The 18,268-nt window shown below is 34.7% G+C and overlaps 1 protein-coding gene across 2 annotated transcripts; it reads left to right on the forward strand.

Annotated features, from left to right (window-relative positions):
- Positions 1-56: 56 nt before the first annotated feature.
- Positions 57-17,548, forward strand: LOC111452158 (importin-11). 2 transcript variants are annotated; one of them, XM_023092732.1, is made up of 24 exons: positions 57-538; positions 631-703; positions 848-909; positions 2,591-2,732; positions 2,934-3,146; positions 3,223-3,289; positions 3,416-3,815; positions 6,341-6,488; positions 6,600-6,760; positions 8,013-8,112; positions 8,999-9,073; positions 9,195-9,329; positions 11,293-11,382; positions 12,412-12,594; positions 12,748-12,852; positions 13,428-13,586; positions 14,742-14,786; positions 14,905-15,126; positions 15,461-15,567; positions 15,663-15,716; positions 15,820-15,886; positions 15,974-16,209; positions 16,892-16,914; positions 17,074-17,548. In XM_023092732.1, exons 1-22 carry the CDS (start codon positions 273-275, stop codon positions 16,133-16,135), a joined length of 3,036 nt encoding a protein of 1,011 aa, XP_022948500.1. In that variant the 5' UTR covers positions 57-272; the 3' UTR covers positions 16,136-16,209; positions 16,892-16,914; positions 17,074-17,548. The 2 variants fall into 2 exon arrangements, with proteins under 2 accessions (XP_022948500.1, XP_022948499.1); XM_023092731.1 differs by having other exon boundaries at positions 16,892-17,548.
- Positions 17,549-18,268: the final 720 nt, after the last annotated feature.

The raw sequence follows: 18,268 nt of genomic DNA on the forward strand, positions 1-18,268 counted from the left end.
AATTATTTTTGAAGGACTCGACAAAAGTTCTTATTACGGCCCAAAACCTGGAGAAAGCGGGCAAGCCATTTAAGAGGAGAAAAGCAACAAAAGCTGCGTTGAGCTAATATACTCACAGGTGAAAAGGCCGAGGGTGGCTTCCATGGCTGTCATTTACTAGCCGATTTTGAGTTACAGTAGAAAAGTTCATTGGAGAAGATTTTGATTGAGGAACTCCTTTATATGGGTCATTTTTCTTGAGCAATAGGTCAAAGTTTAGGCTTAATCTGAAAATGGGAATGTCAAGCTCGGATATGGCGGCGATGTACACTCTGCTGATGAATTCAATGAGTGGTGATGCGGGTGTTCGCAAGCAGGCGGAGTTGGCGCTATCCGGCACCGATAGTCGGTCTGGGTTTTGCTCTTGTCTTTTGGAGCTGATCACGTCGCCGGATTTAGTTTCTCAGGCTGATATTCGTCTCATGGCATCCGTTTATTTGAAGAACAGCATTAATCGTTATTGGAGGACTAGTAGTAGACGCTCAATCCCGGATACTTGGTCGTCCCATCATGTCTCTCCTTTGTTTTTCTCTTGTTCTGATTAATTTTGCATCCTCCCATTCTCATGTTGTTTTAATTTCTGAGTTTCAGTGGAGTTGGGAATGATGAGAAGGTTCATATCAGGAAAAAGCTCTTGTCTCACTTGAGAGAACCAGATTATAAGGTATGAGTTATTATTTACTCTCCTGTTTGTCTCTCTCTGAAGATGAAGAACAGTAAGAAAATTGCTTAAACAGAAAGTGCTTTATCGACATGTTCACTAAGTCTTTTTCTTGTTCTTTGGGTTCTCTATGTTTGTCCTCAACAGATAGCAGCAATTTTGGCGGTCATCATTTCTAAAATCGCCCGCATTGATTATCCCAGGGAATGGTATTATTAATCTCTATGATGTTACTGATAAGTGGCTAATTGATCATCTAACTCCGTTTTCATTATATTTGTAATTGATGTCTTTAAATGCAGTTTATTTGGTTTATGTATTGGCTTTCTCATAGTTCAAGATTTTGATGATAATGGCGAAAATGATGTATGGAGATTAGGCCGCTGTAGTGCTGCCAACGATATGAACAAGAAAAATTGTAGCTTGGTTGTCACTGTTACGTTTTGTAGTTCTATTTTGTATAGGTTGCCTAAGAAAGGAACACAAGGAAATCGGGTTCTAGAGGAAGAAGGGAGCTTGGAAATCTTCCTCGCACATGGGACCATGTGAAACAAGACATTAGGTTCTTTGAAGGAAAGACTTATCCTTGATGATTATTTTCTCTTGAGATGTGACTTGTGAGTAGTCTTGGTTCTTTGGCTAGGATAATTGTTGTTAAAAACTCCTTGCCGTTTATTCGGAGTTACTTTGGTGGGTTCTTATTAAGCCTAACTACCTTTGGAAAAATACCATTGTCAGGACATATGTAAGGCAAGGTTCATATGAAAGTATCTTGTTCTCGGTGTAGCTCTAGAAATTCTTGCTTTGGTACTCCTAACTTGAAAATTTCATAAAGATGATTCTAGCATGCTTATATAAATGAAACGTGAAAGAATAGTTTGGTCTGTGCTCACCATGTGGCTACATATTCTTGTACACTTCTTTGGTTGGGTTGCTGGGGAAGGTGGCACACTCTCGCACATGGATTCCTATGGCTATTCAATATTTCATCCAAGAAGTTTATTGTCATCAAAGATGCACACATTCAAGTAATGATGCTTGGTTCTTATATTTAGGAGAAGATTTATTTGATTGAGAGATGGGGTTTACTCGCCATACATCAATCAAATTTGTTTCTTATTAAAAAAGAAGAGACAGAATTCACTCTTCTACCCTTGCTTCAAGATTTTGATAACTATGGGCTTTGCACAGTGAAAATGAGAGTATGTTTTTTCTTCATTTGTGCTTTATTTTCTTTAAAAAAAAATTTATTTAGTTTTGTCTTTTTATGTTGTGAAACTCTCTGGAAAGCTAGGAGTGCAAGGGTCTTGTACGGCTTTTGTTCCCCTCATTACGGCTTTTGTTCCCCTCATCGTAGAACGATAAAGTCAAAAGGAGGAATCCTCTTCTATTTTTCAGTTCAAGTTGCTATCTTTTGTCTTTGTAATGCTCACTGAGCAGACCCTGAATGACCAATACTAGTCATTGCAAGCTTTGACTGGCTCTGGAGGAAGTTTTCTTGGCAGTCTCATAAGCAAATACATGTGCTTAGAAAATAATCTAGATTATTTGTGATTTCTCTAGTCCAGACTACTAGACAAGGCTTGTCTTGCCATATCAATGGCCCCTCCATTGATTTTTGGGAATTTTCTTAGAAGGAAAAAGGGGACTCATTAATAATGTGGAAAGGTTCTTAAATCTGCTTTTGAAAAGTTATTTCTTCGTATCTTTCTTCCTCTTGGAGACTTAAACGCAAAGTTCATTTGTAAATTATTTGAGTTGTTCTAGTTGGGTGCCAGCATTATGACCTCGTTCTTTTCCCTCGTATTTGTTCCTTTCTAACTGCTCTTTTAAATATATGAGGTAAGATAGTCTTACATGCTAACTTGCGTGGTATTATGATTAACACAGGCCAGACCTCTTCCCCACGTTGATTCAACAACTTCAATCTGCAGATGTTCTTTTAAGCCACCGAATTCTTATGGTTTTATTTCGAGTTCTGAAAGAATTATCTAGCAAGCGACTTACTTCAGACCAAAAAAATTTTGCACAGGTATTAACTGTCTTAATTGTATTTTTTGATCTTGGCACATAAATCCTATTAGTTAAATATCTATTATTAGTTTTTTGAATGATATCTATTATTAGTCTTTACTTATTCTTATTCTATCCTTTGTATGATTTAGAGTGTGAGAGTCATTTTTTACATTCTCCTTATTAAATGCAACTATGTCTCACTCTTGGAATTTGGCAGATATCAATGCATTTCTTTGATTATGGGTGGCACCTCTGGCAGAGTGATGTGCAGAAGATATTACATGGGTTTTCTACACTTTCAGGAAGCTATAACCCAAATGAGCTGAATCATGAGGAACTTCATTTAATTTGTGAGAGATGGTTGTTTTGTTTAAAGATAATACGCCAATTAGTAGTTTCAGGATTTCCAAGCGATGCCAAATCAGTGCAGGTTGGTTCTATTCCCTTTCTCTTTTGAGTTCGTTGTGCCTGTGCTCAAGTTAATGTAATTTATCACTATCTTGTAGGAAGTCAAGCCAATCAAGGAAGTTTCTCCTGCACTGTTGAATGTTCTTCAGTCATTTCTTCCTTTCTGTGAGAATTCTTCTTCTTCTGTCTAATTTCGTTAGTTTTATGTTCTGCTTGAATCTTTTTGAGGCCATTCAGATTCTCTTCGCAATGGGACATATGTTGAATTGTTTAATGTAACTTCTTTTGTAGATTCTTCCTTTCAAGAGAGAAATTCCAAATTTTGGGACTTCATAAAAAGAGCTTGCATAAAATTGATGAAGGTTTTGATTGCATTACAAGGAAGGCATCCTTATTCATTTAGTGACAAGTCCGTTCTTCCACCTGTCATCAATTTCTGCTTAAATAAAATAACTGATCCTGAGCCTTATGTGTTGTCTTTCGAGCAATTCTTGATACAATGTATGGTAATGGTAAAGAATATTCTTGAATGTAAGGAGTACAAGCCTAGCCTTACAGGTCGAGTGATGGATGAAAATGGGATGACAGTAGAGCAGGTGAAGAAAAACATATCCAATGCTGTAGATGGTGTGTTAAATTCTCTTCTGCCTGGAGACCGTGTAATACACCTATGTGGTGTATTAATCAGGAGGTAAATGTACAAAATCAATCTCAAATGTCTCAGGCTTGAAGCTTGTGATATTATGGTTTTACTTATTATTAGGTTCGCTGTAATTTAAAATGTTATATGCTTCTTTTCTCCTTGTCTGTGAAGTAAACAACAGTGCTGTCAAATTCTTTTAAGACTCTTTCTGTTTTAAAAAATGTGATGTCTCTTTTCCTCTATCCTTACGAAAGATAGTTCATTTATCATTTTCTTTGGAGGGATAAAAATTGATTGAAAGGATTGTCATTTGGAGCGAAGAATTCTTTAGTCATTTGAGGGATGGTAAAGTATTTTCTACTGCACCTATAGGATTTGGATTAGGTTCAGAAATACTCTTGATCTGAAGCAACGATTTAGTCCTGAACTTAAGTAATGTTATGATTTAGTCTCCCTATTTTCAAACTTGTATCAGATTAGTCCTTATAGTTTATTATTTTGTAAGGTTTTATTCTTTACCATGTAAATCTTAGGATTTAACTATTTTTTAATTGTTATTATTTTATTTTTGTGTTTAGGTCAATAGACAAACTTTTACATAATTGAAGGTACATGGACTAAATCATCTCATATTACATACTAAAGCTTAAGGACTATATTGTTATTTCTATGAAATTTTAAGAATTAAAAGCGTTTTTAACCATTTGGGATTATATGGGGATGATATATTGCCACTGCAAGTGTACTCGTGTTACACTCATGGCAAAAAGAAGAAGTCACATATGGAACTCATTAGTTGAATTTTCTTAATGCAATTTTTTTTTCAGTTTCCATATGGTAAGGAGGAGTCTTCTACCTTCATTTTTATTTTTCGTTATTTCCCTTGTTTTAGGAGGATGATTCTCCATGATTGAGTCATGACTCCATTGATATAGCAATGGTTGTAAGGACCCTACTTTCATTTCTATTTTTAGTTATTTCTTTTGTTTTAGGAGGATGACCCTTAATGATTGAGTCGTAGTTCCATTGATGTAGCAATGATTATTATAAAACTTGTATAAACAGTCATAAACATCGATGGTACCTAAAAATTTTCAATTTAGTGTTGAGTACTTTAACTTAGAGATATTAAGGTTCCCTCTATTTAAGCCTTACAATTATTCAAAGTAGGTTGAAAGAAGAATTCTACTTCCCCCAGACAAATACCGTTTACCTTCACTTACGAGAGACCCATAATTCAATTGCAGACTTGGGCCCATAACAATTTGGTATCAGCGCCAGGAGTTATAGACCTTTTATTTATAGAATTTTTAATTACAGAGGTGATTTCTTGTCATATCCTTCAGCATTGAGGAGGAAATCCTCAATTTTTTTTTTGATGCCCCAGAACTGCAGCCCCCAGTAAGCCTTAAAAGAACACACACGCCTCTTTTTAACTAAAGTCAGACACAAACAAAAGAAAGAAGAAAAGGGTCATGATGATGATATGCCGAGAAGGTTTTTAGAACTTTTTCCGAGCTCGAGCTCAGTGGAACTCTAATCTTTCCAGATAACCTAAAACGTGTAGGCCAACGAGAGGGTACTTTTAGAACCTCTTTTGTCACATAGTCAGGAAATGAGTTCGTGAACCATGTGCAGAGAGGGGGCAAGGTCAGGAAGATTCTTTCTCTGAGGGCGTCGTGGTTCATTATTGTGCTTACACACTAGGATACTCTTCTCCAAAAGCTCCGTAGGACCCCACCCAAAAACAACTCGGAGCCTAAACTAAAAAGAAGAGAGTTCAGTCTCTTCCGTCTGAGGTGGAGGGAAAAATCTGAGGTCTTCCTCCCTTCCATGCATAAATAGCATGTAGGAATTACAAAAGATTTATCCTAGAGCTCCTTCTTGGGTTCTCGTTGATTTTTTAGGAGTGTTTATAATACACACACACACACACACACACATTTATTTTCTTATCGATGAGAAACAATTTCATTGAGATATGAAATTTACAAAAATGGTAAGATATCTATAAGGATTACAAACGGCTTTTCCCAATTGGCAGTAGAATGATCTGAGAGAAATTTTAACTGCTCTCGTCATTGGAGTAATTTGAATCTCTTGTCCGAGATAGTTTTCTTGGTGGAGTTCTTTCTTTCTAACTCAAATTGGAACAAGCAAGAATCAAAGAAGGTTTAATGATTACTATGACAAGGGTGTTATTTGTACACGTGTTGGTGAAACTTACATTGCCTTCATACTTTAATTTTGGAGCTGAGAATATTATGAACTTTAGGTATGAATGTGGTGAAATATTGGGTTCTACATTCAAACAAGGGTTCTCTACTTTCCTTGTGAGGTTATAGGTTCAAATCCCCAGTCCCACATTTGATATACTATTCTAAAAACATTATTGGGCTCTAAATTGTTTTGCTATTTCACTTGGTTTTGGCCTTCCCTATTTTATCTTTGCATAACACTGGCATTGATTTGAGAGGAGCTACTTGTTATCTATTTATTTTTACTGCTATTCTTAATATGGTATTATGTTCTTATTGTAAAGTGATTAAATCTCATGGCATTCACTTGGACAGGTATTTTGTTTTATCAGCAACTGATTTGGAGGAGTGGTACCAAAACCCAGAGTCTTTCCATCATGAGCAGGATATGGTTTTGTGGACAGAGAAACTACGGCCATGTGCTGAAGCTTTGTATATTGTATTGTTTGAAAACCACAGTCAGGTATGCAAGATTTGTTTTAAAATTTTTCCTTATAATTATATACTTTCAATGTTTATAGTATTTATTTGTCTCTAGTTGAAAGACGTATAACGATCTTGATGTTATGTATAGCTTCTGGGCCCTGTTGTGGTTTCCATCCTCCGGGAGGCAATGACTGGTTGCTCAAGTTCAGTGACTGATATCTCTCCAGGATTGCTTCTCAAAGATGCTGCTTATGGTGCTGCTGCATATGTTTATTATGAGCTCTCTAATTACCTGAGCTTCAAAGATTGGTATAAGCTTTTTCCGTTCTGTATCACACTTTTCTATTTAGGAATACATAATTTGACCATAATTCATTGGCAATAAATACTAATTAAGGTGACTTGTTTAAATTTCTTCAGTTGTTTAAAGTTTACATTAGATTGCTTCTTCTCTTTTATTTTTAATTAAAATGTTTATTTTATTTTTATTTTATTATATATGCATATGTATATGTATGCATGCATGTATATATGGTTGAGGAGGAAGGGAAGGGTGAAACATGCATGAGCTAGGTGGTTGGATGGGCATATGAAACGTTAGAAATATACAATTACATAGTTCACAATTCTATCAACTTGTTGACGTTTTATCAATATTTCTGGAAATTGAGATGTTCAATATTGATATTGATGTAACCTTCTGTTTGAAGTTTGATTGAGTTTTCAACAAGCCACAACCAAGTACAAGTACAACTATATTGCTTTTGATGAAGTACCAACCAATGTATAAACTAACTGACGAAAAAGGAAAGCTAACTAAATAATGGTCAAGATATACTTAATCCAAACAATTAGTTTGACCATAAGACAAGAGACTGAACATTCCCTACATCAGATATGAGGTAGTGATTTCTTCTTTTAACAAAAAATGAAAAAGAGGATTGTATTGTGTACCCCTTGTCTCTCTATGTGCTATGAGAGTCGGAGAGGGCTCATCCCTCAAAAGGAGGGTGGAACGAAAGCTTTTCTGGTTTTATGAGTGATTTAGGGATAAAGGTGGAAATAGAGGAGATTAGTAGAGGCAAGTCTTAAAAAGTTAATGTGAACTTGGGAATGTGGCCTGTAGGTGGTGAGTTAATAATTAGAGTCTCTTCCTGAGGTGGTAGGTAAATAGGTGAGGGGGCTGGAACTTGGAAAGAATTTGTCCACTGGATCAATACAAAGATGAATCTTCTGAAGAAGTTTGTGAATAAAGAAATAGCATATATTGTTGAAAAAATTATTAAAAGATTCTTGTGGAAACCTCATCTTTTCTGGTATCATCCTGAACTTTTTCCTAATCATTGGTCTAGTGTGTTTTCTCACTTTCTTTTCGTATCTTCTTAGTCTGTTCTTTATCTGTTCTGTTCGCTAATTGCTTTCCGTTGTGAAACTTCTTATTTATTGGTCTATTAGTAGGGGGCATCATAAAGAGGATTACAAAGGCAACTTCCTCTACAGTATTTTCATTATGTATATATATATTTTTTGAGAAACCAACAGAATATTCATTAATTCCTAGGTTTAATGGCGCATTATCCCTTGAAATCTCAAATGATCATCCAAACATGCGTATCATCCGTCGGAAAGTTGCACTGATATTGGGACAATGGGTGTCTGAGGTACTGTGTTCATATATATGTGCATATATTTTTTCTGAGGGAATATTGACCACTCGCAGTGTATGTCATTATGGTCAAGATGTTGTTTACCTGTCGTTATAATGGTCTACTGATCTGAAAGCTGTTAACATTATCTCGTGTTCTGCAAGTAGATCAATTTTTACTTGAATGTTCCAGCTTGCAACCTAGATTAAAAATTGTGAACAAATAGTATGTTACTTAGTTATCAAAGAGAAGAAACTCAATTTTTATTCAAATTCAATGTAAGTTCATCAGACGGAACTAGGCTATAAATTTCCAAAATCAGCAATCTGAATGTCAGTCAAAATATAAAGGCCTAAATACTCTTATATCAACGTATATAAAGGGGTAGAATTAACGAAATTTCATTAAAGATTGTTGCTAGGTTGTTGGATAATTGCCACATGGATCTTGGCGTTTCATTATAGGCTGTAGCCTCGATGCTCAAATGTTGTCTCTTGATTCATATGATGACCTCTCTAGCGAGGGGCATTTCCCACCTTATTTTATTTTATTTTTTCTTGATCCTCTCTTTTATTCTTCTTTATTGTTGGCTAGTATGTGAAACATTGTATGTATTGTATTATCTTTATTGTTAAGCGTAATATACAAAATTGTAGTTCATTCAGAAATCTCAACCATCACAGAAGGAAATAAGGTACTGAAATTTAGTGAAAATACCAATATGTTCAGTTTTTGGAACTTTAGCAATATGGCTTCGGGACTGCAGGAGCTCTTTCTAAGGCTTGGGGATATCATTTATTATGAGTTTGTGAAGATAATTTTACCTTTTCTGCAAAACTAGTATATTCCAATTTATAATATGAGGACTGAAATTGAGCCTTTTGTTGTTTTGCATTAACAGGTTAAAGATGATACGAAAAGACAAGTTTATTGTGCATTGATCCGATTACTTCAGGATAAAGATTTGTCTGTTCAGGTATGATTCAAACTATCATAAGTATGTAACATCATCATTTTTCTCGTTTTTTTTTTCTCTTTATAAATTTGATACAACCCTTTTGTTACTAACAACTGAAGTTAAACATTCCTTGACTTAGTTGGCAGCTTGTCGGTCTTTGTGTTTACATGTTGAAGATGCAAACTTTTCAGAAGAAAAATTTACCGATCTTCTACCCGTGTGTTGGGAATCATGCATTAAACTGGTAGATGAAGTTCAGGAGTTCGATTCAAAGGTAGCACTATCTGCTCTTTAAAAATATGTTCAGTTTCAGATCGTCACTTTTGAAGTTTGCTTTTAACATGTTCCTCCATTTTCTGTTCCTCCATTTTCTTATTAGCTTTTTATTTTTATTGTTTGGGCTAAGCATAGCTTTAATTGTCTCTTTGATTCCCACCGTCCTTAAAAAAAGATGTTCGCTCATTATAATCACAGCTTTTTGAAAAATCCCTTCGAGATAAACATTATCAATATTAAATGCCCATTGTTTAGTATTTTAGACTTATCTGGGAAGGAAAGTATGAAGTGAGGTTGTGCAAGTTAATTGAAATGTCGTGTAATCCTTAGAGAGTGGTGAATCGGGCATTGGAAGCATGATGAGAAAAAATAAGGCGATTTGGCAAAATGGTTTTGATAATTCCTAAGAAAATGTAGCAAGCTATGATATGAGATAGTTACTAGTATCTATAGGTTAGAGTAACTGTTTGCCCAAGGAAAGTAATCTGCAATCCGAAGTCCACGGTGGGATTTTTTTCCCTATTAAGAAAGAACATGGTTCATTAACGTAATCAAATGCACAAAAGGGGTAGAGAGACGCCATAGAAGCAAATGGGATTTACAAAAATCCCCTCCAAGTAATACATGTATTATTTACAAAGTAATTAAAAAACATTTTTTTAAATATTTGTGAGTGTCCAAGCTAGCTTCTGTGTACTTTGACTGATTTCGCAGAACATCCGTTTGACCTAACACATTTAATTGAGAAGAAAACTCATGGTAGATGGTGTTTACGGGACTGATAGACTCTCCTAGATTCTTTTGGTCTCCGGGCGTCCTGGTTCAACGTTACTGCTGCAAATGTAAAAAGAAAGCAAGGGACAAAGGTTAGGATATTGTTGTTGTAAGAAAACAGGAATACATACACTTTGGGGCAGAAGACTTTTTATTTTCCTTGAGAGAATACAACAATTCTCCTTGCACGCTTGAAGATCACCTACACATCCTGTAGGTTATCTTCATATAAGGAAGAGGAAAGAAGAAGGAACACTCTCACTTGTCAAGAAACCCCTTGCTTGTGTGACACGTGTACCTTAAATCCATTCTTATCCTAATTGCCCGTAACCAAGAATTACCGTACTTCTATTAAGAGTGCTATTAGGATGGAATTAGGAATGTTTTTAGGGTATTAAGGGTATGTTAGTAATAACCCAAGGAGTTTGTTAGGAGAGTTTGATATAAATAGTGTGGATGAGAAAGGATGAAGGTAGAAAATCATTTAGACGGTTTAGGTTTGAGTGAGAGTGCTGAAGAGAGAGAGAGTGTCCAAATACCTTGGATTTCTTCGACTAATTTGGGTGTTCCCTTTTGGAATTCCCTTCAAGGTTTTTAAAATGGGTCTACTAGGGAGAGTTTTCCACACCCTTATAAAGAATGTTGTTTTCTCTCAAAACTACTTTGGATGATAATGTGGATTTACACTCCGACCAAACCTGTGGTGATGGAAAAAGAAACATCATCTTGGAGGATCGTCATCAAAAGGATTTTCCTTATCACGTCTTCTTTTATTAATTGTTGTGTGGGTTGTTTCTCTAAACGAATATGTAGTATTATCCTTTGGAACTAAGGATGACATACTTGCTCCCTTTTCTTTAGGAGTCTTGCTTGACCTATATAGACTTGAAAGGAATGAACTTTTCTCTTTGTACATTTTGCTTAATCTTAAAAAGAATCTATTAGAAGGGATTCAAATCTTTAATTTTTCTTATGTGGAAGTTCCTTTTTATTTTCTACAACTGGAGGTTTACTTGCGCGAGTTTTGGTTTCATTGGTTTTCTGCCTTTCTGGTACCTTTTTTTGCTTTAAAAATGGTCGAAAAAATTAAAATAAAAGGTGATGATTAGGTATCATTCAGATGTCATTCTCTATTTTTCAATGTATCTTTTTGTTTGACTACATCTGTGTTATACGTCTTTCTTCAGGTTCAAGTTCTAAATTTAATATCGGTTCTGATTGATCGTGTCAGTGAAGTGATTCCATATTCGAATGTGTTGATATCATTTTTTCAGAAGGTAAGCTATATTTTTCTGTACAGTGCCACTGTATAAAATAAGTTATTGCCTAGCCTCTATTACAACATGTGCATGATGAACTGACATGTGGACTAAAAATCACATCATGATCCACAGATACCAAAATTTGGGGGGAAGGGTATTATTACAATTTCAATCCTAAATTTATCCCAAAATAGTTTTCTTAGCCAATTTTAAACGACAAATTTCACACGAGAAAGGAAAGGCTTAATACCATGAGAACTATATCCATAAAGGCACATACAAGCATCGCATTCGAATTCGTAAAACGTAATGTATTGACTAATGTTGACAAGTCGTAGATAATCCTAGTTCGAAAAACAGCACATCTAACTACTTGTTTTGAGTTATGGAGATGCTAAAAAAAAGAAGCTATCTCATTATACTTGAATATGTTAAATAATTAGAACTGAATACAATCAAAAGACTCTGGAAACTGGATGTAACTTATGGTGTCTTGTTTTTTGTTTATCCTCCAATTTTAGATATCTATGTAGATTTACTTGTTTGAAGAAGTTTGCATGCAACTATCATACAAATTGAAGTTTCTAATGGATTATTACTAAAAAATATGAGCGTAGTCAAGCCAACCTAAACCTACCTGAACTAGCTAAGACATGTACCATTAACTAAGAAATTAGACGTTTGAATCCTTGACCCCATATGTTGAACTCAAAGTATATCTATATATCTAGCTATCTAGCTATCTATTATATACATATTTTAGCACAATTAGTCGCAAAATGGGCTTGCTCTAAAAGACCGTTTAATTACATTGGTGTCCATGCATCTTTGGTCTTGTAATCCCATGAATAGCTATGGTTTCCTTTGTATAAATGTAAATTAGTGATACGTCACTTTATGTTATCAAATTGATTTTGGTTTGTTATGCCGTGTCTTCATTCAAGCTTTAAAGTTTTGTTTTTAAAATTTTGTTTTGAAGCCAGATTATTTGAGTACGTCTAAATTAGTCTCTTGTGGTTTACCGCCCATTGTTCATCTAAATAGGTTTGGGAGGAATCTTCTGGTGAAAGCCTCCTACAGATTCAGCTTCTTATTGCTCTGCGGAATCTTGTGGTTGCCCTTGGTTATCAATCACCCGTTTGCTACAACATGTTAATGCCCATTTTGGATAGGAGCATTGACGTAAATCATCCAGATGAAATCAATCTTCTGGAAGATAGCCTGCTGGTACTAGTTTGATAATCTATTTAATTTGTTATTATATTTCTCTGATCCTCTATCGCCGCTGAAAAGTAAAATTTCATACAGTTTGATAATCTATTTAATTTGTTATTATATTTCTGCGTCCTCTATCGCTGCTAAAAATAAAATTTCATACAGTTATGGGAAGCTACAGTTTCTCATGCTCCTTCATTGGTTCCTTCTCTGCTATCATATTTTCCTCGACTTGTGGATATCATGGAAAGGAGTTTTGATCACTTGGAGGTTAGGCTTCTTCTATCATGTCTTAGAATTAAGTTGGATTCTAATTGTTCTCTTTCTTCTTTACAATTTAATAGGATATTGTTTTGGAATCCTTTCGTTTTTCAGGCCTTTGATACTTTTCATTTCTTTCAGTGAAATAGCATCTTAATGAAAAAGAAAGTAGTTCTAATGTACTATGCTCCCATGTGAAAATCTAGAGATTTAGTTGCTTATTTATGAAAGTGACAAACGCGTTCAACACTCAACCCTCTGTGTCCCATGTACCAAGACTGTATTTTCAGGGGATATTTTTTGGGTCTTGGAATGGCCAGTGCTTTCCAAATTAGTAAAGAATTTGGTCAAGTGAAAGGGATTGAAAGATAAAGGAGTAGCAATGTTCTCATTTTCATATTGAGTCTACTTTGAGTGGTTGGACATTAGGCTTCGAAGAGCTAGAGAAAGTATATTTGGTTGTTTAGGTCATGTAATTGAAAGTGATTACAAAGAAAGCCTGCAGATTGTTACCTTGTTTCTGTGTTAATTCAGTGTTCAGTCTATTGTTCTTTCCATAAGCATTTTAAATCGTCTTAAATCAGGTTGCCATCAACATAATTGAGACTTACATCCTCTTGGGGGGGAATGAATTTATAAGCATGCTTGCTTCTAGCATCGCAAGAATTCTTGATTTGATTATTGGCAACGTCAATGATAGAGGACTGCTTTCAACATTTCCAATTATTGACCTTCTGGTGCAGGTATGAGTCTGCATATTTATTTTTTTCAGATCAGAATTAGTATCGATACCAGCAAAATTTTGTCCTTTATTTCCGATTCTTTATTTAGACAAAACTAAAGAAGTTTATTTTGATATGGTCATGAAAATTTAGGGAGGTTATTGAGATTTGAAAGCTAAACATTTAAGTATAGAATTGCATGTTTTTTTTTCTCTGGACTTTTTATCTTCTAAGGTTCTGGCTCTTTTAGAAGTTTGTTTAGTATTTTCTACGCAAATTGTTGTTCTAAGAAGATACCTCCTTTTATTAAGATGAGTAATATATTTGTCGATGAGAAAATATATAAAAGGAGGGCTGTGAATGATAGGAAGGCCATCCTGACCTACAATGCTATGGAGACTACAAAAATACTTTCCACTAAACCATGATAGAAAGAAAAGAAATTGGAAATATCACAAAAAATGATTAGAGATGACCAAAAGATGCTGAATATATATATATATATATATACTTTTTTTTTTTTTTAATTAAACCATAACATTCTCACATTCTTCTGGGGCCTTGATTATATAGAAGTTGGGGAATTTTCACCTTTCGTAACCGTTCTTCTTGAATTAACTAGGACACCATCTAGGAGCAATTTGAATCACCAAAGGGACTTTTATATTCGTTTGAGAACTGTCCACCTTCGCCACATTAACTATCTGTCTTGACAGAATTATCTTTCCTCATTTCTAGGGAAATATCAATTCATTGAATTTAGGACTTCCCACCTCCCTAAATAATGTTAAAGTTTCAAGATAAGATTTTATTTTTCCCGAATAAATAATCAATAGTCCTCTTTCTTTAACTCTCAGTTAAATAAGTGTTAAACCTTCCATTCAGAAATAAAGAAGTATTACTGGAATAGTTTTGAAATAGATCATGTATAAGAATAAGATTTCACTTGATATGTTAGATAATTATATTTTCAGTTGTGCACGAAGGATGTTCATGTTGTGATGCATTGTTAATTTATTTATTCTGTTAGACTCATTTAATAGGTATTTTCAAGTCTGTATGGCAATAAATTATCATCAGTTTTCTCAAATTCTAGATCGTGCTCTGTAGTGCAAAGACTTGAGAGCCGCTATTAAATCTATACAATCCCAAGATTTTATTCTTGTTATTTTGCAGTGTTTTCCTGCTGTCGTGCCCCCAATGATAGGTAGCACCCTTCAGGTACGCTGAATACTTTTTCTGTGAAACTTCCATTTTGTTCCGTTTGTAACAATGTTAGGCTTTCCAAGATGTTTGTGTTCTCTTTTAAACTTTTGTATCTTTTTTACGTTGGTGCTAGAAATTGATTGTTATATGCTTGAGTGGAAAAGACGAACGTGATCCTTCCAAGACATCAGTCAAGGCATCTTCAGCTGCCATCCTTGCGAGGGTTTTGGTGATGAATACAAACTATCTTGCCCAATTGATGACAGAACCATCCCTTACAGTGCTCCTCCAAAAAGAAGGAATCCAAACTGAAGAAAATATTCTTCTTTCTTTGGTTGACTTGTGGCTTGACAAGGTTAGTAGCGGGAAATCTTTTAGTTTGAAGTTAGTTAAGAGGGTTAGATCTCGTTTATGGATGCTTTTTGAATCAGAATAGAAGTCCCTTTGACAATTCTAGTTTAGATTCTTTTGATGCTTGGTTGTATAATTAGTAGTCAAAGGGAGCATGGTGATCGCATTATCTACTTAGGAATTAGGCTCAAACTGAAGCATTCGTCTCAATACATCTTCCTGTTTTAAATTTTAAGGTCTGATGAAAAGGTTGAGTAGAGATAGGCCCACTTCTTGAATGCCTTAGGTTCAACATCAGTGATTCTGCGTTAACCTATAAACTTTATTTCTGGTCACAGGTAGACAATGTATCCTCAATTCAAAAGAAAATGTATGGGTTAGCACTTTCCATAATTTTGACTTTAAGACTGCCCCAAGTCCTTGATAAGCTTGATCAGATCTTGAGGTACATAATCTGACTAATCTTATTCATAGTTACAGTGTGAGTAGTTGTAAAGGTGTCTTTCATTTGGTTTTGATGTTTTAATTACTGTGTTTCAGTGTATGCACCACCGTCATTTTGGGTGGAACTGATGACCAAACAGAGGAGTCCAGGTGTGGTCACCTGATACTTTTGGTTTCCCATTTTTCATTGTTGAATAATATATTTGTGTACTAGTTCCTGGTTCTAATGTACCATTCGTATAACCTATACCAGTGATGACTATACTAGCGCAGCTAATGATGTGGAAACTATACCAAGCAAGGAGATTAGAAGACGACAGGTTAACCTTCCAAGTTCTAATAGTCAAATTATTAGATGAAGTATATGTAGTAGCTCTTTTCTTATGGATTTTTGTTCTCCTGTTAAGATCAAAGCTTCAGATCCTATTAATCAGTTGTCATTGGAAGATTCTGTACGTGGAAATCTTCAAACTTGTGCTTCACTCCATGGAGATTCCTTTAATGCAGCCATTAATAGCATGCATCCAGCAGCACTTGCACAACTTAAACAAGCCTTGAAAATGCCCTGATCTTTTCCCGTTGATGCTCCGACAGGTCCTTGTTGAGCTCTTCACCTCTCATGTTTTTCAATTGCACAAAGAGAGTAAGTTTTTCAACCATCTCTGAATGACCTCTGACAATAATCACCGTAGAATATACTGTCAACAAACAATGACTATCATTTCCCAATATTGTTGGCACTAATCACCGTAGAATATACTGTCAACAAGTAATGACTGTTCTTTCCAATTACTTAATAGTTAGATTCAGTTGAATATAAAAAATCTCTTCGCATTTTTTCAGTTTACTTATTATACAGTGGAGTAGTTTTCTAACATACAGCCTTCCGTTGGGCCACGCCCCAAATTCATCTATGCATGCATTTCTGGAAGGAGGATGACCATTTCCTTGTAGCAAGTGTTATCTTAATCCATTTTTGGCGATATAAAATCCCTAAACTTTTGTATTCAAGTTCGTATCTATTTGGTCTCTTAACGTTTAAAAGTGTCCAATAAACCTTTGAACTTTCAATTTTGTGGTCCATGCTGCTATGTATTTGAAACTTTAAAAAGTAATTGATACAAAATTGAATTTTATATCTAATGAGACCTTAAGTGGAAAATAAATTTAAAAATTTTGAATGGATCAAGGATCTATTAACACTAAGTTGAAATAACTGGAATCTGTCCAGATGGAACTTTCCTTGTGTATCACGTACTCTAATAATTTTTTCTGCCTTTCCTTTCTGCTCGAATTTGTCTTTATGATGTTTATTTTCCATGCAGGTGGTTTCGAAGATTTTTGGATGGTTTGTAAATCTTTGTTAATTTTAATTGATTGGGTTGGCTTCATTTATCAGTTTTGTATGGAAGGCTTGCTTGTGTATGTGTATATATATATATATATACATTATATATATATATATATCATCTTAAAGTACAAACTCTTGCTACTATATATTTGCAAGGCGAAGGAAGAAGCAATGCAATGCACGAGGTCTTCACAGAAGGAAAATGGAAACCAGAGACTTCAGAGGAGACTTTCAAAGCTCTTATCAACAGTACTTTTTCGTAGTGGAAAGTTTTGTTCTCAACAGTACGTTCCAAAACTTGAATCATCAGAGTCTGAGTTTGTAATATATCTTACTTTTTTCTTTCCCCTTTTTGCTATTTTACTGAGATGAACGAATATGGAAGAAAAAGAGGTGAGAAATGTGACCATACAGGCGAGAAACAAAGATCAAACACAGAAAATCAAAAAGTTTATTGGTTTCTGTTGGATTTGATTGGATTTTCAGGTCATTGAATCTTTCTTTCTACACTGATTCCACAAGATGATGCTTATCTGTTGATTGAGATATATGGGGGTTTCCTTTTTACCTTATGATGAATATGGATCTCTTCATAATGGGAGATTAAATATAGACGCCATGATTTGTTTCAGTGTCTTGCTCTGATGGGTTGTTTGCTGGTTGGATGAGTGATTTGCAGGGATGCAAGATATTCATGTTTTTCATGAGTTTTTTTTTTTTTTTTTTTTCCCAACTCATGGATTTTTGAGGTTTGATCGTTTCTGTTTTTTATTCCTTGCAGATGTCTGTATTTTTTGTTCAGAATATTACACCATATTTGATGAGGGAGACTTGAACCTACAAGTTCGTAAAAGAACTGAAATCTCTTAATCGTTTGCTAAAATTATAAGTTCATGACTTATAGTTGTGTTTATGATGATGTTTTTACTTCGGTCATAACCCAACAAAAAAATGAAAATTTTTTCTAGCCATATTTTTTGAATAGGTTAGAAATTATTTCACATTTCAAATAATTATTGGAAAAAGAAGAGGTTAAATATAGTTCGTCTTAGATTTCAACTCTTCCCAATTTCATTTAACAATTAGGATCGACCCTTCATCTTGCTACTTCAGTTTTCCATCTGGTGAGAAAGTCAATTGTTTCATTTATTTCTTTTAGTATCGATGAATGTGTAGGTTAATTTGCATACAACTTCATTATTTTTATAGGACAACGGTTTGATTCTGCTACATTAATATTAATCCTACATAATTGAGTGTCATAACTTCAACCCAATGTCTTAATTCTTTGAGAATTTAACGATTTCAAATAGACTTTTTCTTTATCATCACTATAATTATTACGAAGGAA

Source organism: Cucurbita moschata, unplaced genomic scaffold, assembly GCF_002738365.1.
Source record: "Cucurbita moschata cultivar Rifu unplaced genomic scaffold, Cmos_1.0 Cmo_Scf00014, whole genome shotgun sequence".
Taxonomy (NCBI): Eukaryota; Viridiplantae; Streptophyta; class Magnoliopsida; order Cucurbitales; family Cucurbitaceae; genus Cucurbita; species Cucurbita moschata.

Bases quoted from the DNA above. Each gene is read 5' to 3' on its own strand.
- LOC111452158 (XM_023092731.1), top strand. From the start codon at position 273: ATGGGAATGTCAAGCTCGGATATGGCGGCGATGTACACTCTGCTGATG. The intron at 539-630 runs GTCGTCCCATCA...TCTGAGTTTCAG, and splicing joins CGCTCAATCCCGGATACTTG to TGGAGTTGGGAATGATGAGA. The intron at 8,113-8,998 runs GTACTGTGTTCA...TTGCATTAACAG, and splicing joins TGGGACAATGGGTGTCTGAG to GTTAAAGATGATACGAAAAG.